This window comes from Oryx dammah, unplaced genomic scaffold (assembly GCF_014754425.2).
Source record: "Oryx dammah isolate SB20612 unplaced genomic scaffold, SCBI_Odam_1.1 HiC_scaffold_5, whole genome shotgun sequence".
In the NCBI taxonomy this organism is placed as follows: Eukaryota; Metazoa; Chordata; class Mammalia; order Artiodactyla; family Bovidae; genus Oryx; species Oryx dammah.
This window is the reverse complement of record NW_024070189.1, coordinates 71,373,194-71,400,293: the sequence shown is the minus strand read 5'-3', so window position 1 is coordinate 71,400,293 and position 27,100 is coordinate 71,373,194. Positions and strand designations below refer to the sequence as shown.

The 27,100-nt window shown below is 38.3% G+C and overlaps 1 protein-coding gene across 3 annotated transcripts in view; it reads right to left on the bottom strand.

Annotated features, from left to right (window-relative positions):
- Window positions 1-27,100, bottom strand: part of UIMC1 (ubiquitin interaction motif containing 1) — a 133,432-nt gene that overhangs the window by 27,523 nt on the left and 78,809 nt on the right. For all 3 annotated transcript variants that reach the window (XM_040240486.1, XM_040240487.1, XM_040240489.1), the window contains 2 exons: window positions 21,871-21,971; window positions 14,547-14,706 (listed from right to left, as the gene is read on the bottom strand). In XM_040240486.1, coding sequence (XP_040096420.1) covers window positions 14,547-14,706; window positions 21,871-21,971 — 261 coding nt within the window. The remainder of the gene's footprint in view (window positions 1-14,546; window positions 14,707-21,870; window positions 21,972-27,100) is intronic.

The following is a 27,100-nucleotide window of genomic DNA, read 5'->3' as shown; positions in this document are numbered from 1 at the left end:
ACAAAACATCACCAGAAACAAAGCTGGAAACTAAGTAACTTAGTGGCCACTCAGCAGTGGCCACAGGACTGGAAAAGGTCAGTTTTCATTCCAATTCCAAAGAAAGGCAATGCCAAAGAATGCTCAAACTACCACACAACTGCACTCATCTCACACACTAGCAAAGTAATGCTCAAAATTCTCCAAGCCAAGCTTCAACAGTACATGAACCGTGAACTTCCTGATGTTCAAGCTGGTTTTAGAAAAGGTAGAGGAACCAGAGATCAAATTGCCAACATCCACTGGATCACAGAAAAAGCAAGAGAGTTCCAGAAAAAACATCTATTTCTGCTTTATTGACTACGCCAAAGCCTTTGACTGTGTGGATCACAAGAAACTGTGGAAAATTCTGAAAGAGATGGGAATACCAGACCACCTGACCTGCCTCTTGAGAAATCTGTATGCAAGTCAAGAAGTGACAGTTAGAATTGGACATGGAACAACAGACTGGTTCCAAATAGGAAAAGGAGTATGCCAAGGCTGTAAATTGTCACCGTGCTTATTTAACTTATATGCAGAGTACATCATGAGTAATGCTGGGCTGGAGGAAGCACAAGCTGGAATCAAGATTGCTGGGAGAAATATCAATAACCTCAGATATACAGATGACACCACCCTTATAGGAGAAAGTGAAGAAGAACTAAGAGTCTCTTGATGAAAGTGAAAGAGGAGAGTGAAAAAGTTGGCTTAAACCTCAACATTCAGAAAACTAAGATCATGGCATCTGGTCCCATCACTTCATGGCAAACAGATGGAGAAACAGTGGAAACAGTGGCAGACTTTATTTTGGGGAGCTCCAAAATCACTGCGGATGGTGATTGGAGCCATGAAATTAAAAGACGCTTACTCCTTGGAAGAAAAGTTATGACCAACCTAGACAGATTAAAAAGCAAAGACATTACTTTGCCAACAAAGGTCTGTCTAGTCAAGTGTTTTTCCAGTAGTCATGTATGGATGTGATAGCTGGACTATAAAGAAAGCTGAGCACCAAAGAATTGATGATTTTGAACTGTGGTGTTGGAGAAGACTCTTGAGAGTCTCTTGGACCGCAAGGAGATCAAACCAGTCCATCCTAAAGGAAATCAGCCCTGAATGTTCACTGGAAGGACTGATGTTGAAGCTGAAACTCCAATACTTTGCCCACCTGATGCAAAGAGCTGACTCATTTGAAAAGACCCCGATGCTGGGAAAGTTTGAAGGCAGGAGGAGAAGGGGATGAAAGAGGATGAGATGGTTGGATGGCATCACCGACTCAATGGACATGAGTTTGAGTAAACTCTGGGAGTTGGCGATGGACAGAGAAGCCTGGCGTACTGCAGTCCATGGGGTTGCAAAGAGTCGAACAAAACTGAGCAATTGAACTGAACTGAAGTAACATATAAGTTGGCTTTTAAATCTCTATGGAAATGCAAAAGCCCAGAATGTCCACAGTAGTCTTTAAAAAGAACAAAGCAAACTTTTGCTAGCTGACATCAAGACTTTCTATGAAACTATTATAGTCAAGATATCTGGGGTACTACAAACATAACAGAACCCAAACACAAGCCTTACTTAGTCATTTGATCTTCTACAAAAGCACCAAGGTAACCCAATGTGAAAGGGAAGTCTTTTCAACAAAAAGGTCTGGAATAACTAGACATGCATATGTAATAAATAAACCTCAACCCTTACTGCAACCATACACAAAAATCAATTCAAGACATATAAGCCTGAACAAAATAACCATAAAAGAAAAAAATTAATAAATTAGACTCCATCTTAAAAGTTCCACTCATCAAAACACCTATAAGAAAATGAATAGGCAAGTCAGACTAGAAGAAAATATCTGTACAACATACTATTTACAAATGACTGGAATTTAGGGCATATAGAAAATCCCATCTGGATAATAAAAAGTCAAACAATCCAACTTACTAGCTCAGTGAATTTTGATAGTTACTTACTTCTCCCTAGGGGTGATATAATGTAATTTGCAAGGTTGCTGCAAAGATCAGGTGAGATAAGCATAACCACGCAAGTTCACAGTGCCTAGCACAAAGCAGTAGTAATAGTAGGTGTCATTATTATAAAGACCAGGAATTTGTTATATACCCATGAATTTCAACATTTTTTTCTAAACAAGAGAATCCTGTTTTCAAACAAAACCTCATTCCAAACCTTATAAATAAAATACATAAAAGTAGAGCTCTGCATGAATGGGTAGTGAAGGTGGACTATAACAACAGTATTAGTGCTGGCCTACCCACTCTTACCCCAAATCCCCAGAACTCTAGTGATCTACAAAATACACTGTGAAAAGCCAATGCGGAAGAACAGGGACATTCCAATTATGGTCTGTTTACCTATTTTTATAAATAAACTTTAATTGGAACAAAGCCATCTTGTGCGTGCATGCTAAGTTGCTTCAGTCATGTCCAACCAACTCTGTGCGACCCTATGGACCATATCCCATCAGGCTCCTCTGTCCAAGGGATTTTTCCAGGCAAGAATACTGGAGTGGATTCCCATGCCTGCCTCCAGGGGATCTTCCCAACCCAGGGATCAAACCCACATCTTTATGTCTCCTGTGCTGGCAGGTTGGTTCTTTACCACTAGTGCTAGCTGGGAAGCCCATTCACTTACATATTGTCTATGGTTGCTTTCATACTATAACGGCAGAGCTAAGAAGCTGTGACAGAGACCATAAGGCGTGTGAAGTCTCAAATATTTACTACCTGTCTCTTTAAGAAAAGTCTGCCAGATGAAACAGTGACCATAAATTGATGACTGGGCAGCACATGGGGGTTTCAAGGCACTAATATTCCTTCCATTTTTATGTCTGAAATGTTCTTGTAATTAATATAAACATATACACATAAAGTCCTTTTGCAAGACAATAATGAAAATTAAACTGGCCATTGTCTTTTCAAGAAACTGGTATGAAAGACATGTGACACTGGTAAAAGAACCTGGAAAAAACCCAAAGAGAAGGATAAAAACTATTAATGACAATCTAATCTAGCGGCTAAATTATAATTTAATTATAAATTATATATATATATTTATATTAATTATAATTAGATTATAAATCTAATTCAGAGCCTAAATTAAGATAATACTCAATGAGCTCCATATGGAGAAAAAACTCCCTATGAAATAAATTTCTCTGAATTTTACTAGTGGCTGGCTTTATCAAGGTTCCTACAAAAGTGAAATGGCTAACAATGGAGCATAATAAAAACATATAAGCTCTTTAAAATGTTTTCATAACATATACAAAAGAATATATATGCAAATTAATCACCCAACTTAAGAAATACACTATTATCAACACTGATTAGCTAACTGTGCTTCTTCCTGATTCCATTGGCTGTCTACCCACTCCTAGCAAGAAGATAGTCTCAAAATTGTTATTATTACTTTGTTATTCTATAAAACCACAGTTTTACTATAAATTCTTAAAACAAAATATTGACTATCATACTGCATTCAGTAATCTTAAATTTTTTAAAAAATCTGAATATTTCTGGATGATTCTCTGGAGTACAAGCTTTGAATATAAAGCTGGTTGCATATCTGAGTTCTTGCCACTTATCATGGATGTGACCTTGGGGGAATTATTTTCCCATCAAGCCTTCATTTCCTACTACAAAAGATTGTTGTGAGAATTAAAATAGAATATACAAAAAGGGCAGTTTCTGGTATATAGCAGATGTTCATAAATGGTAGCTATACTGGGTATGATTTATAAAGACTTGACAAATTAAACCCTTTTACTTAATGGGAAAACAAATCTATCTTGCTATCAAGTGCTCCTTTTATATTAGGCCATTAGAAAACTCCTTAGTAACAAGTCTGTGAATGGTCAATCTCCATAGCCACCACCAGAAGTAATTCTGATAGTTCATCTGTTTCTTTGACTTTGCACACATGTTTTCAGAGATGACTTATGTCATACCAACTCTGTTCACCAGAAAATAGTCTGAATCCATCAAGCAGTTTCTTCTAGGTAACTGAAAAGCTGACAAGGTCAATTCTGATGAGATCAGATTTCACGCTTGCATTCAAGGGTGAAGGATTGCACTCTGCCTTCCTAAAACTGAGGCTTATATGCGCTCCTCAATACTTTCCTGGACTGTGTGTCCCCACCTCTACACACAGAAAGGCAGAGAGAAAACAGAATAAAGTGCAGTGAATAAATATGCTAGCTCTCGAGTCAGGCAGACTTGGGTTTGGACTCAGACTCTGTTGCTTAACTATCTGATGCTGGACAAGAACTAAACCTCTCTAATACCAGATTCCTCATGGATAAAATGGAAATAACAAAAATACTTAACCTCTAAGAGTCCCTTGGACTGCAAGGAGATCCAACCAGTCCATTCTAAAGGAGATTAGTCCTGGGTGTTCATTGGAAGGACTGATGCTAAAGCTGAAACTCCAATACTTTGGCCACCTCAGGTGAAGAGTTGACTCATTGGAAAAGACTCTGATGCTGGGAGGGATTGGGGGCAGGAGGAGAAGGGGACGACAGAGGATGAGATGGCTGGATGGCATCACCGACTCGATGGACATGAGTTTGAGTGAACTCTGGGAGTTGGTGATGGACAGGGAGGCCTGGTGTGCTGCAATTCATGGGGTCACAAAGAGTCGGATACGGCTGAGTGACTGAACTGAACTGAACTAAAGACACTTATAGTTCTGACTGTGGTTCTATGAAAATTATAATGGAGATAACACCTAATATTAATTTCTTGAACTTTCTTCTTTCTTAAAATGCTCTAGATGCCTGAATTAAAACGTGTGACTAAATCATGAAGTGAGAGAACTTCTCTTTAGTAGTTTTTAGCTGTTAATATTCCTTCAACACATAATGCTTTGGGTATTATTTAGGTGCTAATAAGAGCTATTTTATTTTTTCAAGGAAGGAATAAGCACATCTAGAAGAAAAAAAACATGCTAAAAGAAATCCTGATGTCTGGCTCTTTAGCAGCAAGTCACAATGAGTAGGGATAACTAAAACAAAGACAGAGTCAAGGTTTAGAGGAACAAAATGGGAAGAGTGAAGACACTGAGGACTAGAGCAGACATGGATTGCAGTCACACTGCCATTTCACATGCCACACCATACAGTAACCTTACTGTTACGCATCATAGCGGAGCTGATACAAGGAAATGTTCTATAGAAAGGGGGAACAAAAATTACCTGAATTGAAGACAATTCAGATGACAAGCATGGAGGAATGGGACAGGACCACACAGTTCTGTTACATTATTCATACAAGAGGAGAGAGTTGCATGCAAGAGAGAGTTACAAGCAATGGAACATCACAAGTCTGGAATGGAGGTACTTGGTCTAAGGGTTCATCCAGTGGCTAAAAGTTATGATGTATTTCTATGTCAGTAGGCATTCAAATAAGACAATGGCCTCTACAGAAACACTGAACAGTCTGGAGTCAAGTCTATCAAAGACAAATCTACTTTAGATGTATTACTTCCAGCTCGTACTGACCTCTGTACTAGACCACCATCTCTTCCTACCTCTCAGCTTCCTTTTCCCACTATCAGCAGCAATGAATTTTTTACAGTTTCTCCTTGTAGCCCTCTCCCTAATTGCATGGATTCCAATACTCTTTTCTCCATACCAGTGCCAGTGATTAGGCATCTTTCTATAGGATCAGCCCTGCCTCTGCTTTAAGAAATAAAAGCTCTGACTGTTAAACACAAGAAGGGGGTGCTGTGCCAAGCTGCACAAATTTGTAAACTTGGTAAGAACTGATAGGTGGGTAGGAAAAACCTGGAAAGCACCTTTGAAGCAAGAGACAAATACCATTTCTAAAGAACTTACATAAATTGATAAGAAAAATATTAAGAACCCAATAGATACTTGGGAAAGTTCAGATAACAATTTTTCAAAGAAGAAATACAAGTTGGCTTTTTAAAAAAAGAAACAAATTCAACTGTACTAATCAAAGAAATATAAAATATAGTGAAATATCACTGATTATCTAATGAATATATCATGCTTTAAAAACAAAAAAGAAAAAGTAACATTCCTCAGTATTTGTAATGGTGTGGTGAAAGGAAAACTGTCATGTGCTGCCAATGAGAATTTAAACGAGTAGAATCTTCTGAAAACAGTCTTAAAATGTTATATATATAATCCAGTAATTTTACTTTTTGTAGTGTGGTTTAAAGAAAAAATCAGAAATTCAGACAATTTACACCTAACAAGGCTTGTTGCTAGTTTAGGTGCACATTTTCATTAAAGGTGGGGGGGGGGGTTAAAAACCCACACCCTGATATTAGTGCCTCTATTTTAGCATTTCAACTAATTTGTATCATATTTAGTCGTGTCCAAGTCGGTCTGCCTCACTGGACTGTGAATTTCCTGAATACAAATTTGAGGTTCAATCAGCTCTGTGAGCACTTATCACCTTATCACCCTGTGAACACTCCCAGCACCTAACAGAAAACTTCATTAACAGCAAATTAATCAATGACTGACTTCAAAGACACATAAACACACACATAAAGGACATGAACAAACACTAAATTTATAACTGACCTAATTTTTCCATAATTTGGAATAAACTCAATTCCATGAGATTATCATAGGAATGAGTTTATAGATTGCAGTAATTACAACCTACAATCATGCTCCTTTATTCTTTCTTCTTGCCTGGAACACAGATTTAAGGTCTAGAGATAGAACAGCCATCTTAAAACCATAAGTCAAGAAGCTACAAGTCAAGGACTGCAGAGCTGAAACAGAAAAGCTTTGGTCCTCATTATGTCACTGAGCCACTACCTCACTCCAGATCGTTATGTGAGAAAAAGAAACCTTACATGTTAAACTCACTTAATTACATTAATTAATATGGTGTTTTCTGTTATCAGAATTGATAAAATTTTCTGATAGATACTAACAGGGTTTTCTGTTATTTGTTCTGACATATTAATAAATGATACATAACCATCCACTTGATAATAGTAACTAAACCAGGGGTGGTTACTTAAAGACCATCAGAGTCTTTCTTAGATTGATTTATGGTCTCAGGAGAAAGAACTCCTTTTTTCCCATTAAAGGCTAAAACTCTATGGCTGCTGGCAGACACTATGCCTGTCCCTTAACAATAACAAAGACTATCTGTTGAATGGAGAAAAGCTGAGTCAAAAGACAGAGAAACATCATCTCAGCTCCCAGATTTGGCTCAGCCTGAAGCCTATCCCAGCCTGAAGCCTATCCTAAATTCTCTTTTTTGCTTAAGATTACCAGGGCTTCCCTGGTGGCTCATATGCTAATGAATTTGTCTGCAATGAAGGAGACTTGGGTTTGATTCCTGGGTTGGGAATATCCTCTGAAGAAGGGAATGGCTACCCACTCAAGTATTCTTGCCTGGAGAATTCCATGGACGGGGAGAGCCTGGCAGGCTATAGTTCATGGGGTTGCAAAGAGTCAGACATAACCGAGTGACTAACACTTTCACTTTTCACTTGAATTGCATTTCCAACACTTGCACCCAAAAGAGTCCTATATACTACACTGGAGTAAACACGTAAATAATTTTTTACAGGTTGAAAAAAACACCTTGTCCTATATTAACTCATATAATTCAAGTTACATTTGTCATTCTCCAACTGCTTACTATTTATTTTCATTATGTCCATACTACAACCTCACTGAATTGTGTACTCTTTTGTACACCTTTCATGTTTTCCTATTTATATGATTTGATTTTTGCCTGCTGTTTTACATTAATGCCTTTCTTCTAAATCTCTAATCACATTTCTTCTGAAACATCACAATTTATCTTTATGCCCCTTAGTAGTTTTGATTTTGCATTACAGTTATTCATGTGTATGTCTTATGTTTGGATTTGTATATATCCCCACAGGTCAGTGTGTTTCCATAATCCATGCTATTTCTACTAAACTTAAGCTACTTCCTAACAATACACCTAACTACTGACATGTATTATTAACACCTCTATAGTTAGTTGTCAACAGTAATATACTTAATTCTCCTAGATACCACAAAAGCCACATTAATACAAGTGAGAAGACTGAATGGGAGTACAAATTACATTCAGGTAGGCAAATACACATATATAAAACTGAAAAAGTCAACTCTGTTCAATTTAAGAAATGTTTTACCTAGACACATTCAGGTCTTCTGATTTTTGCTGAGTCACCCACGTCAAACCTATTCTAGGTCTCAATATTTCTCTGATATTTCTCAAGCAAATCTCCATTAAGGATTCTTACCTCTACCCGTATAGTCAAAGCTATGGTTTTTCCAGTACTCATGTATGGATATGAGAGCTGGACTATAAAGAAAGCTGAGCACTGAAGAATTAATGCTTTTGAACTGTGGTGTTGGAGAAGATTCTTGAGAGTCCTCTGGACTGCAAGGAGATCAAACTAGTAGGAAATCAATCCTGAATATTCGATTGGAAGGACTGATGCTGAAGCTGAAGATCCAATACTTTCGCCACCTGATGCGAAGAGCTGATTCATTAGAAAAGACCCTGATGCTGGGAAAGGTTGAAGCAGGAGAAGGGGATGACCCAGGATAAGATGGCTGGATGGCATCACCAACTCAATGGACATGAGTTTGAGCAAGCTCTGGGAGATGGTGAAGGACAGGGAAGCCTGGCATGCTGCAGTCCATGGGGTCGCAAAGAGTCAGACATGACGGAGCAACTGAACAACAACCCAGGCACTTACCCACCATTATGTTTCCATGAAATATCCATGAAGAGAAAATCCACTCCTAGCAGTATTCACATCTCTGTATCTAGGCCCAAAGAGTATATAGTTAACGCCTTCAGCTTTCCTAACTCCGCTAGAATCTATTTCTCACTAACTTATTCTTAGCACTTTGGCCCTAATGCCTTTCCCTGTCTTTCATCCTTCTTTTAGTTCTAGCTGAAATACTGAACAATAACAGCAGCTACCATTTATTGAATATCTAAAACAATCTAGACAGTGCTGGGTACTTTATAAAACTATTTCTGATTCTCATGACAATACTAATGATGCTAGACTAATTTTACAAATAAGAAACCTGATCCTCAAAGAGTAAAGTAATTTGTCAAATATTACCCAGCTGACCAGTATTACAGCTGCAATTTAAGTTCAGATCTACCTAGTTCCAAGCCCATGTTTCTCTCACTGTATCATATTACCAAAAATAAAACACTGGTTGTTCTCACAGCTTCTATCCTTGTCAATCAACAATCTATTCACACAGCATCCAGAGTGATCCTTTGTTCAAATATTAATTCATTTTTTTGCTCAAATCCCTCCAATGTTTCCTTATTTAAAAGCTCAAGTTCCTCACTAATGACCTATGAGTTCTACGTAATCTGTTCACTTGTCCCCTCCTCAATTATCTCTCTGGTTTTGTTAATCTCTCCTTCACTCCACTCCAGCCACACTGGCTTCTCTATCACTCCCCATACACACCAAGGCTGTTCACACCTCAGGGTTTCTGAACTTATTGTTCCCACTGCCTGTAACACTCTCTCCTCTCCACTCAAAATTCTCCTACCTCATTCCCTCACTCAGGCCTCTGTTCAAATGTCACCTTCTCAATGGAAACTTCCACACCATCTGTTTTAAACTGCCACCTCCTGTCCTCAGTACTCTCTAATCCCCTCTTCTTTTGATTTCTTTCTCTAAAATACTTATCAACATGACATATTGTAGGGGGCTTCCTGGGTAGCTCAAACATTAAAGAATCTGCCTGCAATGCAGGAGACCTGAGTTCAATCTCTGGGTTGGGAAGATCCCCTGGAGAAGGTAATAGCAACCCACTCTAGTATTCTTGCCTGGAGAATTCCATGGACAGAGGAGACTGGAGAGCTACTCTCCAGGGGGCCACAGAGTCAGACACAACTGAATGACTAACACTTTCACTTTCTTTCTCTCAGACGTATTATGTTTATTTATTGAAGTAGTCTACTACTAGAATACATCTCTGACAACATGGACTTTGGATATTCTGTTGACTATAGCTGCCATGTATTAATAGTAGGCATTTAATAAGTATTTATTGGATGAGTAAATGAATACCTTTTTTCTTCCTAGATGTTTAATAAAATGAGCCAATGATGGCTAAGTGGTAAAAAAAAAAAAAAAATCTGCCTGCCCAGGAGACACAGGTTCAATTCCTGATTCAGGAAGATTCTACATGGTGGGGTGCAACTAAGCCCATATGCCATAACTACTGAGCCTGTGCTCTAGAGCCTTGGAGCCACAACTACTGAGCCCATGTACCACAACTACTGAACCCTGCATACCCTAGAGCTCGTGCTCTGCATCAAGAAAAGCAACTGCAATGAAAAGCCTGCACACCATAACTAGAGAGTAGCCCCCGCACTCTGTAGCTAGAGAAAAGCTTGCACAGCAACAAAGACCCAACACAGCCAAAAATAAAATAAATAAAATTACAAAAAGGAAAAAATTATCTCAAAGACATTCTCCAGAAAGCAAATGTAAAGGCAACCTGCTTCTGTCACAGTTTAAACAATGCCTTTAAAGAACACTCTCTAATTTTTCCACAGTTGTGAATAGACTGCCATGTCATTGAGCAACAAACTGAGCAGACTGAGCCAACTCAACCAGAGTGTAGTATTATAATCAAATAAAACTTACAGCAAAGTTAATCAGACACATATTTAATGATATGCATAATTGTTATTGTGCTGCATGGTAACAGGCATAAATGGTAGACACTTCATGTAAATGACTCTAATTACTATTTCTTTTACACAGCCAAACCAAGCATGTCTAGGATCAGATTCAGGGAAAAACAGGAAGAAGGAGAAAGCTGGATCCTTAGCTCTGGAAAGAAAGTCCTCTCTTATTCCATCCCCTTAAGCATTTGGCTAATGGTCTCTCATCCTGAGGTAATGTGTAAAACTCTTTCCCCTCCATTGTAGGAGAGGCTTCCTTTCACCAAAGATTAAAATATTAGGCTGAGGACAGCCCTCTCTCTTCAGTCATAAGGCTGAGAGGAACCAGAACAAACACTACAGTACATGGCAAGGAAGACAGGACAGGCAAGCTGGTAGAGAAACCAAATGACAGCAAATTCACTGAAGACCTACTATATGCCACACTACTACATGTTTCACATAATTCATCTAATGCACTTCCCCTACCCCACCTTAGAGCCGGCAAGCTCAGTCCCCAGGAAAGCAGAGGAATAAGCAGCGAGAGCGACATTTTTTGTGAGGACTCCCTGCTCCAAATTTTCCTGTAAGGCCTAAATAATGTCACCAGAAAGGGTAATTTAGGTAAGCTAACATTACTAGGAAGATTAAGAGGAAGCTGTTATTTAGTGGCTGTTTCCCTTGCTTCCTACCTTATCTAACCCATTGAAGGATAAAGGGCCCCCTGCTTTCCTATGGGTTTGTCCAAACCTATCCAGCTGAGGCTAAGCCCACTATTCTCTGGCAATATCATCCCTGTTCACTGCAGCTCCCCTTTTTCCTGGTGCACTTACTGTCAAGGTACACAATATTCACTTTGTGCCATCCTATAATTAATTTCTTAGGTTAATGCTTCTCTCTCCAATGACACTATAAGCTCCTTAATGGCAGAAACCTTGTCTTAAACTTCTTTAGTAACCCACACAAGATAGAGCATCATTTTTAAAAAAGGTGTTTCTATTAAGTATTTGGATGAATTAAATAGGTAGTATAAAAAAAATAAATTTCTGGTTTTAGGTAAACAAGCTGGTGTTGAAAAGAAGTTTGCACTATTCTAACATGTCTTCATCATACTTTTGGATTTTTCCTTTGGGGAAGCGGGGAGCCTGTGCCATGTGACATGCAGGATCCCTGACCAGGGATTGAGCCCGTGCCCACTGCTTTGGAACCACAGTCTTTTAACCACTGGATCACCAAGGAAGTCCCTGAACTAATTTTTAAAACAAATTTCCTTTAAAAAAAAGTATGACTATCATTTGGGATACCTCAGACATCTTTGGATGGAGGTCTGAGACATTTGGATCAGAGCTACAAGACATACATACAGTGGCAAGAGTATAAGAGCTTCCAATTATATTGGAAAATACACTTAAATCTATAATGTTTGAAAAAGTCCTCAAGACCCAGAGTGTAAATCCAACTGAGCAGCAATACACAGGATCACTGGCCCAATGGATTCAAGAACTTGAAAGACTTCCTGAACGGATAACAATGCAAGTCTCAGTCTACTCTGGCTACCTGATGGTGTCAGCTTCTCACCAAGTTCAATGAGAATAACCTGATTCTGGTGGTATAAGTCTGCATTAGGTTTGAGAAAACTCATAAACAAGCCTGAATCAAGTATCTGGTGTTGTGAGTTGCCCCACTACACCTCATAAGGAAGAACAAGCTTAAAAGCAAGTATCATAAAGCTTAAAGATATCTGACAAAGATGAATACCAAAGCTTCCTGTTTAAGCACAAACTATCAGTGTTCTGTCTAGGAGATGTCACTAAAGTCTACTCTATACTACTTTTTACCTTTTAATTATGACTGGAAGAAAGTCATCTGTTCGTACAGCTCAATGGGGATTCAGTTTCTCAAACTCATTTATTTCTGAACCTCAGTGCTGAATGGGGTGTTGACTCAGTAAATAATAACAGTTGGGTAAGCATGTTTAGTGAGATAGACAAAACAGTCTCTCCCTTCTCTGGTCACCAAATGTCCAGCCTTAGAATTCTTTCAGTCACTAAAACTCTCTACTAAAAATCAAACTAAAGAGTTATATCAAACTAAAACTGCATCTAAAATCCTAATCCTACAGTGCTCTTCAATTAAAGGAGTTGACCAGATTTAGGTCTTCAACTTTCAGAGTATTTAAAGACTACAGTGTTATTCATAAAAATCCTTAAAAATCATGACAAAATATCTGACCTAGTAATTCCACTACTGGGAACAATAACAGCAGCTAAAAGTTCTTAAGCACTTACAATGTGCTAGGCACTGTATCGAACACTTTACCTAAAATATCTCATTTAACCTCATAAAAACCAAATAAGGTCATTTCTATTGGTTGACAGATGCATGAACAGAAACTAGCACAGGGTCACAGAGTAGTAAGTGACAGAGGTAGGACTCAATCTCAGACTGACTGGACTGTGGAGCCCATCTTTTTCTTACTACCAACCAAACTAAAAATATATCTTTAAAAAATAATCCCAAAATATAGCAACAATTTTTGGCATAAAAAGCTCAGTGTCATGTTAGTATAACATGGCAACATGAAGCATTCTAAATATATGACAAGTAAATGAAGGCACTTTGGATTACAGAATATTATATTAAATATTTTAATATAATATTAAAAATATTTTTACACCTAACTTTTAGTGACATGGGAAAACTTTAATGCTATAAGTAGAAAAAACAAAACAAAACTTTACATACAGTCAGATCTCAAATATGTAAAAAATATATCTGTACATAGAAAGATCTAAATTTAAAAAAAAGCAAACTACAGAATTATATGTGGCATGGTCCCATTTATGTACATAGTGCTTGACTCATTTCAAGTACTCAATAAATGTACACTATTATTATTATTTGTACTAAAAATGAACAGGTACTACTTTATAATTAGAAAAATCAACAAATTTATTTAAATTATAAGTTTAGGTACTTCCTTATTTAATTAATGAGAAGTGTATAACGTCAGAAAAGTTAAATAACATGTGTCTTTCTTTCCCATACCTCACAATTATACAATTTCAGATTAAACATCTCTGAGTGATGGGAACCAAGTAGAACTGAGAAAACCGTTGCAACATTTCTAATCTTCTAACGGATGGTTACATTCAACATGTTAGACCACAGAGAGGTATGCAGATTCTATTATCCTTAGATCACAGAGAGCTGTGCAGATTCTATCGTATTTAGAGTTTAGAAACGCAAGATCAGGGGTGGTATTTCAAGGGCTGTGATGAACAAGCAGATTCTCTTGGCCAATATCTCATGCTGTACCCAAACCAAGGTCTCTGGTGTACTCTTTGAGAGACAACAAAAAGCTCCAGGGTGATGCATCAGAGACATATAGGAGAGGAATAGAAACTAGGGATATTTTTCAGCTGTAACTGTCTTTAGGTAAAATTTACACACACACACACCCCTGACAAGAGACTTATTTTGAATGAAAAACAGGCAACTCTAGAACTTATTTCCTCAAGTTTCATAGGAGTTTCAGTATTTGTATACAACGTGAAATCCAAGGTCCATGGGATCACATTGATCTTTGGCCTGCCTAAAGTAAAATGGCCTGCCTAAAACAAAGAATAAGTTTGAAACATTAAAAGATGAAAGATTTTTTCCAACCCCTTGTCCTGAGGTATGTGCAACAAAATAGTATGCCAGCCAACATAGTAAAGAATGTCAAACGCACTAGAGACTTAGCTAAATAGAAAAAATCAACAACTTAAATACTGAAGAAGAGTTCTGTTGCACTATACTGTACAGGATAAAAAACCACCATGTAGTCAAAGTAAAGAGTGGCTTTACCTGTATCTTGCCTCATCAGCCCACTGCAATACATGGCATGTCGCTCAATCTTTGTGGGTGGGAAGCCTTGGTCACAAAGTGGGCAGGATACCTGGACACTAGATGAGAAGGCAGAAGTAGATATTTCTTTCTCAGCATCTTTCTTATCAACTTGAAGAACCTAAGAACATGACAAACAGCAATTGCATTAGCTTTACAAAGTATCTTTTCCCAAAAAGAACTGCAAGAGGCTCCATCCTGTATTTTAAATTACTTTCAATGATACCAATCATTTTGCCAAATTCTGGACAGTAGATTGGGAGATACACTAACACAGTTAATACTCATTCAGTGTCTGCCTACTGTGTGCTAAGCATTCTGCATGTAATAATGCTCATTTAAACCTCATGGTAATCTTGCAAAGATTACTACATTCTTTTTACACTTGAGAAAAGTATTGTCTAAAACAGTAAAGCAACTTGCCCAAAGTTACAGAACAAAGTGGCAGAGCTGAAATTCAAACCAGAGATTACTGGACTCCAAAATCTGATAGCATACCTCTCTATCCCACTGCAAGGCGCTATCCTTGTTAAGTCAGTATGCTATGTTTCAATTTGTATTAGCGACAGCATCTTAAAGACAGTTTTTCAATCTCACAAAAATTATGAAGGCAGTCAAAAGGTATAAACTCCTAATTGTAAGATAAGTATTTAGGGTGTAATTTACAATGTAATAATATAATTAACATTGCTGTATGTTATATATTAGAAAGTTGTTAGAGTATATCCTAAGAGTTCTCATCACAAGGAAAAAAATTTTCTATTTCTTTAATTTTATATCTATATGAGATTACAGGTGCTCACTACTGTGAACTTACTGTGATAATCATTTAACTATGCATGTAAGTTAAATCATTATACTGTACTCCTTAAATGCCACTATGCTGCTGCTGCTAAGTCACTTCAGTCGTGTCCGACTCTGTGCAACCCCATACACGGCAGCCCACCAGGCTCCTCTATCTCTGGGATTCTCTAGGCAAGAACACTGGAGTGGGCTGCCATTTCCTTCTCCAATGCATGCATGCATGCTAAGTCGCTTCAGTCGTGTCTGACTTTGTGCAACCCTATGGACAGCAGCACACCAGGCTCCTCTGTCCATAGGATCCTCTAGGCAAGAATACTGGAGTGGGTTGTCATTTCCTTCTCCAAAACGGAGCTATATATTAATCATATCTCAATGAAACTGAAAGAAAAAAAAGAATTAATTCCACAAACACACAAAAAGAACTGTGACCATTGTAAGTAACTTCGGACATCAGGAGTGAGGGGAAAAAAAAAGAGCTCAAGCAACACAACTAAAATTTAAGTTAAGAATCTAGGCCTCAGCTTATTCCAGTAAGACAAACCACCTCTTATGTTTTATTTGTTTCTTTTGGGTTGAAAGAGGAAACACAACTAAGACCCAAACATTTAAGAAGGCCTGAAGGCAATCATTAAAACAATTCTAACAAAGCCATTCTTACTGCCTTTTCAGTGTTTTGTAGTCATCATTTTTTCTACAGTTCCCAGTATCTCTCAGAGGCAGTTTTATTTTACCTTTACAGGTCAGAGCCAAGAACTCTGCAGTGATTAATTCAACAGTATGCGTGAGCACTGCAGCACTAATGCCTAATACTTGCTTCAAAGGACAGCATGTCCTATCCAATCAATGTGAAACTATACTGCATAGCCACTGCTTCCATTTAAAAGCAAGGAGCAACTAGGCCGTCATTATGCTTTACTATAGAAAACAAAATAAACCCTTTTCTGATACAAGAACAAAATGAGACCAAAACTGCAGTGGATAGATCATTTGAGCTCTGAGAAAACAGGTTTTTTTTTTTCTTTTTAGTCTCTAAGTTTGCTGCTGCTGCTGCTGCTGCTAAGTCAATTCAGTCACTTCCGACTCTGTGCAACCCCATAGACGGCAGCCCACCAGGCTCCCCCGTTCCTGGGATTATCCAGGCAAGAATATTGGAGTGGGTTGCCATTTCCTTCTCCAATGCATGAAAAGTGAAAAGTGAAAGTGAAGTTGCTCAGTCGTGTCCGACTCTTATCGACCCCATGGACCGCAGCCTACCAGGCTCCTCCATCCATGGATTTTCCAGGCAAGAGTACTGGAGTGGGGTGCCATTGCCTCTCCGTTTAGGTCATCCCTAAAATTTACCACCTGTGAATGTAACCCAGAAGAGTGGGAAACAGGCCATCTAAATAAATACCAAGTAAAACAATTTCTACAACTGCCAGAAAATGTTATTTTCAACACATACCTGCTTTTTACTTAGAAAGGTGGGGAGGGGGGGAAGGTGGGGGCGGAGAAGAAAGATAAGAAAGGAACCAAGAGTGGTTGAGTTCCTGTACTATGCCAGGCTTGGCCAAGCATTTTCCATATCCATACCTCACAACAACCTAATTGTCAGAGGTATCACTCGCTCCAGTATTATACAAGAGGAAATTAAGGCTTGAAAAGGCAAAGTAATCTGCTGATCACAAAATGACTAAGTGGACAATGTAGACTCAAACCCAGGCCTATGGTGACATCCAAACTCTCAGTATTTCACCACAGTATGACAAAAGCACTCCCCACCCACTTTGTTTCTGGAAGCTGACTCTGCCAGGTATTAGGAGACACTCTGGTTCTAAAATTATTCTTCTCTAGGATGTGGGGTAAGTCAAGTGGGTCTAAAAGTTCTGCTGCTGCTGCTGCTAAGTCGCTTCAGTTATGTCCGACTCTGTGCAACCCCATACACGGCAGCCCACCAGGCTCCCCCGTCCCTGGGATTCTCCAGGCAAGAATACTGGAGTGGGTTGCCATTTTCTTCTCCAATGCATGAAAGTGAAAAGTGAAAGTGAAGTTGCTCAGTTGTGTCTAACTCTTTGCGACCTCACGGACTGCAGCCTACCAGGCTCCTCTCCCCATGGGATTTCCCAGGCAAGAGTACTGGAGTGGGTTGCCATTGCCTTCTCCTCTAAAAGTTCTAGGTGCTTTTTATTTCAATCTTAGTCACTGAGATTCTCACAAACACAGGTTCCTTTGTATAAGGAAAAGTTGTCCTGTAAGTGCAAAGCCATTTGAGCAGAAGGAAGAAAAGTCAATATACCCTATAATTTGCAAATAGTCTTGAAAATTAAGTGGCAGTTGAGCAGTTACTTGGTGTTCTAAAGTTCACTAAGCATAGAAACTGGAGAAGGAAGTGGCAACCCACTCCAGTATTCTTGCCTAAAGAATTCCATGGATAGAGGACCCTGGCGGGCTGCAGTCCATGGAGTCACAAGGTGTGGGACACAACTAAGCGACTAACACGTGCGTGCACAGAAAAGTTACATGACATGAATGATACTTGTATTCCCATCCAGTACTATCCTCCTTTGTATTCCATCACTAGCTCTATAAACTGCAGAGAAGGTACCTTCAACTATTATTATAGTATTCACAGGGAGAAGCTGATCTATTATTGTTTTATTGTGAATACAAGACCACTTCCAATCACATTCATAGGCAATCCAGAAGGTTTCTAAACATTTTTATGTTTACCTAAGATTTTTCCCACTCCAGTGTTCTTGCCTGGAGAATCCCAGGGACAGCAGAGCCTGGTAGGCTGCCGTCTATGGGGTCGCAGAGTCGGACACGACTGAAGCGACTTAGCAGCAGCAGCAGCAAGTTTTTTCCCAGCACCATTAAAAATATCTATTTCAATATTAACTACAATGGAGGAGCCTCGAAAGGAAAAAAAGTACAAGCCAAGAAGCTTTTGTGAGGACTATGCAATCCGGGACTGGGTCTCTGCAGAGCTGCTTCTGCTGCTTCTAAAATACTATATGTGTATTTTCTCTAAACAGGTACTTGTATACCAAATCATGATCTATTAAATGCTGGCCTGAAGAGAAACTTCATCTCGAGAAATGGATCCAATGAAAATGAGAGTAGGTCCTACAGTTACCAACTCCCTTACCCATTCCCCGTAAGATTTATGCATAGTTTAGGAAAGTGTTTATCTCCCCTTTTATCTTAGACACAGTCTATTTAACACAGTTTACTTAACCAACTGACTAAACTGACTACAGCTGTACAGGTCCACTAATATACAAATATTTTTCAACAGTAAATACTACAGTTCTAAGACTGCGGTTGGCTGTGTTAGGGAGAAAACACAGACACCAAGGGCCCACTATAAGGTATACACAGGTTTTCAACTGCATGAAAAGTCAGCACCCCAACCCCCTTGCTGTTCAAGGGTCAACTGTATCTGAGTCTGAATAAAGCCTACAGTTAACAGACTTCTGAGTACGAGTATCTGAGACCCCCACTCAAGCAAGATAATCCAAAAATATTATTTCCAAAAGAACCTTACCACTGCAGGAAATCAAATCAAGAGGGACTACAGTTCTGGCAAGGGTATTCCAAGTACCTCAAATACTGTCAAGCAATTCTGTGTCATTAGTAAGCTGATATCACTGAGCAGCCACAGTATGTTACAAAGCAGTTCCACATGCATACTTCTACTTGTGCCAAATCCCTGCTATGTTTCACATTCTTTATCTAATTTCATCATCAGAGCAACCCAATAAAATAGGCTATTTCTGTCTACATTTTATAAATGAAGAACTGAAATTCAGAAAAGCATTCCTCTCCATTAGGGCATTCCTCTAATGCCCTCCCCTAATGCCCCAGGCATTTTCTAACATTACATTCGTCAGACTGTTAGGGGAAGCACACTGATTGAAACCACCCACCCTAGCCAGGCACCATAGTAACTATCTGCATGAGCTGTTTTACCATAGGAGATCCTGATAAGGAATACGGAACAAATAAGCCACCAACCGGAAGAGTTCGGGAAAGGTCTAAAGGAGACACCGCGTGTCCGTCCACTTCCCGGAATCCCTCTCACTAGCATCCATCTTGGCTGCGTGCACCACCAGGAAAGACTCTGAATTAGAATGATTGGCCACAGACCACCTGGAAACTAATCCCATCACCATAAAACCCGAGACTGTGAGCCACGCAGCAGAGCAGTTCTCCTGGGTTTCCTTACCCTACTGCTCTCCACCCGGGTGCCCTTTCCCAATAAAATCTCTTGCTTTGTCAGCACATGTGTCTCCTCGGACAATTCATTTCCAAGTGTTAGACAAGAGCCCAGTTTCGGGCCCTGGAAGGGGTCCCTCTTCCTGCAACAAGACTACATTATAATTATCTGTTTGTGTCCCCCTTTGAGGGCAGGAGTTGTTTTTATATTTACCTATATCTCACGACTCCAAAACAGTAACTGGCACACAGTATACAAACTATAATATCTGAACCAAATAAATGAACAAAGCAATTAATCTGACCAAGGTGATAGGGTTGGAATTCAAAGTCATGTCTTCTAGTTCCAATACTCAAGCTCCTTGCACAATAAACAAGAAATTTTGGGGTAAATGACCCTGTACACAGATTCCAAGGGCAAGAGTCCACACCCTTTGTAATACTATCATTGTACACACAAAATGCCCAGATTCTATCTTTCTAGTAAGTGACTTGTAACTAGTGATTGTGCAATAACTTAAAAACTACAGCATCTCCAACTTCCTTTAATGTTAACTTCTAAGACTATTTAGAGCATCCACAGATATTAGCCAACAGCAGCACCAAAAAGGGTGAAAAAGACCATACAATTCCATCCACTTGATGTGTAGTGCTGCAGACATACATAACTTTTAAATAGGGTTCTTGCTCTTTGCCCAAAGACTTGTTTCCTCCAGTCATGGATGCTTAAGAAATCAGCCTTGATTAGCTAAAGGCTTGCAAAGTTTCTTCTGCATGTTAAGATAACTATGATAACAACACTCTGTTCCCCCATCCCTATTGAGAAGGTTATAGTTTCTCCCTAGGATAAGAACCTGAGGCCATTTTGACACTATGCAGCAGTATCCAGCTTCAGCAGCTCTTAAATAGGGAACTCCTCACCAAAAGGTGTTAGGAAACTAACACTACAGGCATGAGGGAATCTCGGTCTGTCAGTTGTGACAGATCAGGTTCCAGGGAACCAAACAGCAGGCACAAGTCATGAAAGCAGGATTTCCACTCAGTTACCTGCAGTACAGAAACTAGGAAGGGGATCTATTAATAACTTCTAAGGCAAAAATTGTTTTCAAAAAAATGTAGAGTATAAAAAGGAATAAGAGAATGAAGCTCAGAATAAGAGAATTGCTCAGAATAAAACGTATGCACATGTGTAACCAAAAAATTTATTTTCACGAAAAACTAGTTTAAGTCTCAGGCTACTTTTCACAACACATTTTAAAGGTCTAAATTCTTTAAAAGAGTTATTGATATTTAAATTGTTTTGTCAGACTCAACATGAAAAAATATGCACTGAATCTTAATCAGGCATATGAACTTGTGTCAATCAGCCTTATGGTTAATGTCAGATATGTGAACTTAAGAAAGGTACTAGTACAAATACAGATTGACATTTTATCATGCTGTTATCCAGATTTTGCATTTCTGATCACATCTCAAAATTAGGGCTGAAAGTTAGGTCATAATATAAAGGTAGCAACTTTTTCCAAGATTGTTCATCTCTGTTACATCATTCTGTTAATGGAAAATGCTCCAGGACTTTGGAGACAAATCTATGTTCAAATTCTGGTACTATCATTATTAGCAGTTTGAATCTGAGCAAATTACTATGAAATGGAGTATTTCCTGTCACATCAATAAACAAGACTGTCATAGCCATCAGGGATTCTGGCCCTCCAAATGTGAATTTCTGAGCCCAGGAAGAACAATGCCTGCTCTCAGGAGCCATCAACCACTCCCCACGGTGAGCACTGGCTCCAGACAGCTGAGATGCATATGAAAGGAATGATTTCAGTAAGCCCAGACTCTTGCATCTTCCCACACAAAGAAAAGCATTAAATTTCTTGAGATATTTGGTTTTCCTTAATTAACAATAACCTTTTGATGTTCAGATTACCTGCTCCGTGTTAAGAATTTCCATATAACCTGACTCCTCCCCCCTAAAATTTCCCACCAAATAAAACTTAACTCTCAGCTTCTAGGTTGTGACTATTTTTTAGGTCAACATTACTCAAACATCCTAAATCTCCATTTCCCCATCTGTACTAGACATAATAAAGCATATTAAAATACAGAAGAAATGGAACTACTGTTATATTTAGAAATAGTACTGAACTCACTTTTAAGAATCTAAGATAAAAACCTAACCCACTGTCACTTAAATCTCTTCATCCAAGGTCAATACTGCATCACAGAAAGGACTACCAGTAGAAAGAAAACACTGAGAAAAATTAAAAGTAATATTCACCTCCTTATCTGCCATTATTCTTACTTCATCCAGGGTCTCTCTGCCATCTGGAAAGCCTTCTTTTTCAAGGTCAAAAGTTTCAGGAGAACTTAGCTGTGTCTCTGCAATTGAAAAAATCAAAACTTCATTAATTTTCAGTTTGTATTTTCATAGTTAAAAGAAAACACTTATTTCCTTAAGCTTAGAGTATGATAGATAATACTGCAGTAGCAATATAAATCAAGCTTGTTTCTTCTGAAAACTTTACTGAGGGCTTTCCTGGTAAAGAATCCAGATGCTAAAGCAGCAGATATGGGTTGGATCCCTGGTCTGGGAAGATTCCACACACCACGAACAACTAAGTCCATGTGCCACAATTATAGAGCCTGTGCTCTAGACCCCGGGAGCTGCAACTACTGAGCCCACATGCCACAGCTGCTGAAGCCCTGCACTCTATAGATCCTGTCTCCACAACAAGAGCAGCCAGAGCAATGAGAAACCCACACATCACAACTAGAGAGTAGCCCCTGCTCACCACAATACAGAAAAAGCCCACACAGCAACGAAGACTCAGCACAGTCAAAACTAAATAAATTTTAAAAAAAATTTTAACGCTTATCTCCATTTAAAAAAAAAAGAACTTTACTGAAGCATTATTTATATATAACAGAATTCACCAATTTTCAGTATACAGTAAGTTTTGACAAATGCATACAATGTATACATGGCATCTTTATATCACATAACCACAATCAAGATATAAAATATTTCAAGTACCCTCAAAAGTTCTTATGTACCCCTTTGCAGTCAATCCTCCTCCCACTTGGCTCCTTACAATGATCAATCTACTTTATGTTCCTACAGTTTTGCCTTTTCTAGAAAGTCATATAAATGAAATAACACAGTGTGTCATGTTCTGTGTCTGAGTTCTTTCTTCTAGCATGTGTATGAGAAGCATTCATGTTGTTACATATATCAGTAGTTCATTCCTTTTTACTGCTTAATAGTATTCCACTATACGGCTATATCACAATTTGTTTATCCATTCATCTGTTAATCCATTTGGCTTCTTTTCCAGCACAGTTCTGGCTTTAAAGTATATTTACACATTTAAAACAAAACATTGCCAATGGTAATTCTTGAGGCTAAAGAGATGATTAGAGAAGACATAAAAATTGGGAGCAGAACTACAAATACATTCTCGAAGATATGCCTTTAACTATTCTTTAAGTAGCATCTACTAATTCAACATTAATGCAATACATATTTATGAAAGAAGTTCCAGGCACTGTATAGGTTACTAGCAATAAGAAGTATTGGGTTGGCCAAAAGATTTCACTTTTTTTCTGTACAATGGCTCTACTAGCACTTGGTTGTCTTTAACTTCATTTGAAACAATTTTATTAGATTGTATTGTGACAGCTGTTATATCAGCATGCATTTTTTAAAAAACCTATCAAAACTGGTGGGTTCTGTGTAGCCATTTTAGTATTGTAGACAGAAGGAAAAAAACATTATTGGCATATCATGCTTTATTACTTCAAGAAAGGTAAAAATGCACCTGAAACAAAAAAAGATTTGTGCAGTATATGGTGAAAGTGCTGTGACTGATCGAATGTGTCAAAAGCAGTTTGCAAAATTTTGTGCAGAAGATTTCTCGCTGGACAATGCTCCACAGTCAGGTCAACCAGTTAAAGTTGACAGCAATCAAATCAAGACGTCTACTGAGAACAATCAACATTAACCACACAGGAGAAAGCCGACATACTCAAAATATCCAAATCAAGTGTTGAAAAAAATTTGCACCAGTTTGGTTATGTTAATAGCTTTGATGTTTGGGTGCCACATAAATTAAGCAGAAAAAGCATTCTTGACCATACTTCCATATGCAATTCTCTACTTAAATGCAATGAAAACATTCTGTTTTTAAAGCAAGTTGTGACAGGCAGTGAAAAGTGCATACTGTACAATGATGTGGAATGGAAGAGATCATGGAGCAAGTAAGAAGAACCATCACCAACCACACCAAAGGCTGATCATCCAATGAAGGTGATGCTGTATATATAATGGGATTCGAAGGGAGCCCTCTATTATCAGGTCCTTCTGGAAAGCTAAATGATTAATTCCAACAAGTACTACTCCCAATTAGACCAACTGAAAGCAGCACTCAATGAAAAGGGTCCAGCATTAGTCAAAAGAAAATACATAATCTTCCATCAAGATAATGCATGATGCATGTTTCTTTGATGACCAGGCAAAAACTGCTATATCCTGGCTAGGAAGTTCATTCTGCTGTATTCGCCAAAAGTTGTATTTTCAGATGTACGTTTATTTTGGTCTCTACAAAATTCTCTTAATGGAAAAAATTTCCTTTCTCTGGAAGATTGTAAAAGGCATTTGGAGCAGTTCTTTGCTAAAAAATAAAATAATAAGTTTTGGGAAAATGGAATTATGAAGTTGCCTGGAAAACGGCAGAAGGTAGTAGAACAAAACAATGAATACACTATTCTATAAAGTTCTTGGTGAAAATAAAAAATGTATCTTTTATTTTTACTTTTAAAACTGAAGGAACTTTTTGGCCAACCCAGCAAGATGGGGACCCCTCACGCTCTGGTTCAGGGGTCTGCAGCTAGTTCAAGTAGAGCCAGTTGCCTGTTTTTGAAAATAAAGTTTTAATGGGACACAGCCACATTCATTCTTCTTTATACTGTCTATGAATGCTTTCAAGTTAAAATAGCAGAGTAATTTCAAGTACTTTGTATGGCCCACAAAGCCTAAAATATTTATTATCTAGTCTTTTTATATTCGGTTGGTGCAAAAGTAATTTTGGTTTCGTGCTGTTGAAATTTGCTGTTTGATATTAGAATACATTCTTAAATAAATGCAGTTATGTTACACATCATGGTGTTGGAGAAGACTCTTGAGAGTCCCTTGGACTGCAAGGAGATCCAACCAGTCCATCCTAAAGGAGATCAGTCCTGGGGGTTCATTGGAAGGACGGATGCTGAAGCTGAAACTCCAATACTTTGGCCACCTCATGCGAAGAGTTGACTCACTGGAAAAGACCCTGATGCTGGGAGGGATTGGGGACAGGAGGAAAAGGGGATGACAGAAGATGAGATGGCTAGATGGCATCACCGACTTGATGGACATGAGTTTGGGTAAACTCCAGGAGTTGGTGATGGACAGGGAGGCCTGGTGTGCTGCAATTCATGGGGTTGCAAAGAGTTGGACACGACTGAGTGACTGAACTGAACTGAACTGAATGTGTATTTCTCATTTTATGTTTTTTTGCTAATGACTTATTACTTGCTGTTTATTTTATATTTATTTTAGACTAGGGAAATGATGTTAGACAAAAAGCAAATTTGAGCAATTTTCTTATTCAAGTTCAAAATGGGTTGTAAAGCATCAGCAACACATTTGGCCCAGGAACTGCTAATGAACGTACAGTACAGTGGCTGTTCAAGAAGATCTGCAAAAAAGACAAGAGCCTTGAAGACAAGCATAGTGGCCAGCCAACAGAAGGTGACAATGACCAACTGAGAGCAATCACTGAAGCCGATCCTCTTTCAACTCCACAAGAAGTTGCCAAAGAAAATGTCAACCATTCTATGATCATTTGCCATTTGAAGCAAATTGGAAAGGTGAAAAAGCTCGGAAACTGGGTGCCTCTTGAGCTGACCACAAGTCAAAACAATCGTCATTTTGAAGTGTCATCTTCTCTTATTCTGTGCAACAAAAATGAACCATTTTCTAGATCAGCTTGTGACGTGTGACCAAAAGTGGATTTTATATGACAACTGGAGACATCCGGCTCAGAGGCTGGACCGAGAAGATCCAAAGCACTTCCCTAAGTCAAACCTGCACCAATAAAGGTCATGGTCACTGTTTGGCAGTCTGCTGCCCGTCTGATTCACTACAACTTTCTGAATCCCAGCCAAACCATTACATCTGAGAAGTATGCTCAGCAAATCAATGAGATGCACCAAAAACAGCAATGCCCACAGCCAGCATTGGTCAAAAGAAAGGGCTTTTTTTCTGTACAATATCCAATTGCACATTGTACAACCAATGCTTTAAAAGTTGAACAAATTGGGGTACAAAGTTTTGCCTCATCTATATTCACCTGATTTTTTTTTTTTTTTGTCAATGACTACCACTTCTTCAACCATCTCGATACCTTTTTGCAGGGAAAGTGCTTTCACAACCAGCAAGAGGCAGAAAATGCTAAGAGTTCATCGAATCCCAAAACACAGATTTTTAAGCTACAGGAATAAACAAACTTATTTCTAGTTGGCAAAATGTGTTGATTGTAACAGTTCCTATTTTGATTAATAAAGATGTGTTTGAGCCTAGTGATAATGATTTAAAATTCAGTCTGAAACCGCAATTACATTTGCACCAACCTAATAGAAAGTTTGTCAACCTCTGGTCTAGACATCTATCACTTGATAAAAGAACAGAAACAATATTTCAAAAGATGACAATAAGTCCAGAAAGGAAATTTATCTGAGAACACAATCCAGTAAGTTTTCTGTTATCTACACTATACACACTATACAACTAACTGGTATTTCTGTGCTTCACAAATACAATAAGCGGCCAATGCTGGGCAAATAGTATACTTAAAAGGTACTAAGGTAGCTTCTCAATCATCAAAGAACGATTATATACATTTCTAGTGTTAATCATATTTTAATACATCATAATTTTTTTGAAACTGGTTACACACACAGATTTCACCACCTTGTTGGAAAAAGACTTATAGTGTATAGACTTCAAAATCTTCTCTATCAAGCTTTCCTGAGAGATATTTTCAAAAATGACATTTAATCTGTTAGAAAATAAAAGAGCTGCTCACTGCTTGTACCACTGTAACAATAAAAGTCCTTCATTAAGCTTTCTGTAAATGGCTGAAACATTTAACTATGTATTCAATGATAGTGACAAATTAAGAGGACATTAGCTTCATAGAAATAAATAATGTTAGCATCATGCACAACGTGGGCATGATGTTGTAATCCTGCTTCTTCACTAAGATGATGTTATAATTTGAGTATCAGACCCCGGGAACTGCAAGCAATATGAGACAAAACAAAATAGGTAAGATGGACTACTATACTCAATCTGTGTTTCATTCATCTAGGACAAATTTTTATACATAGCTTCTAAATTATATATTTTATTTTTATTGAAGTATAGTTAATTTACAAGTTGTGTTAATTTCTGTTGTACAGCAAAGTGATTC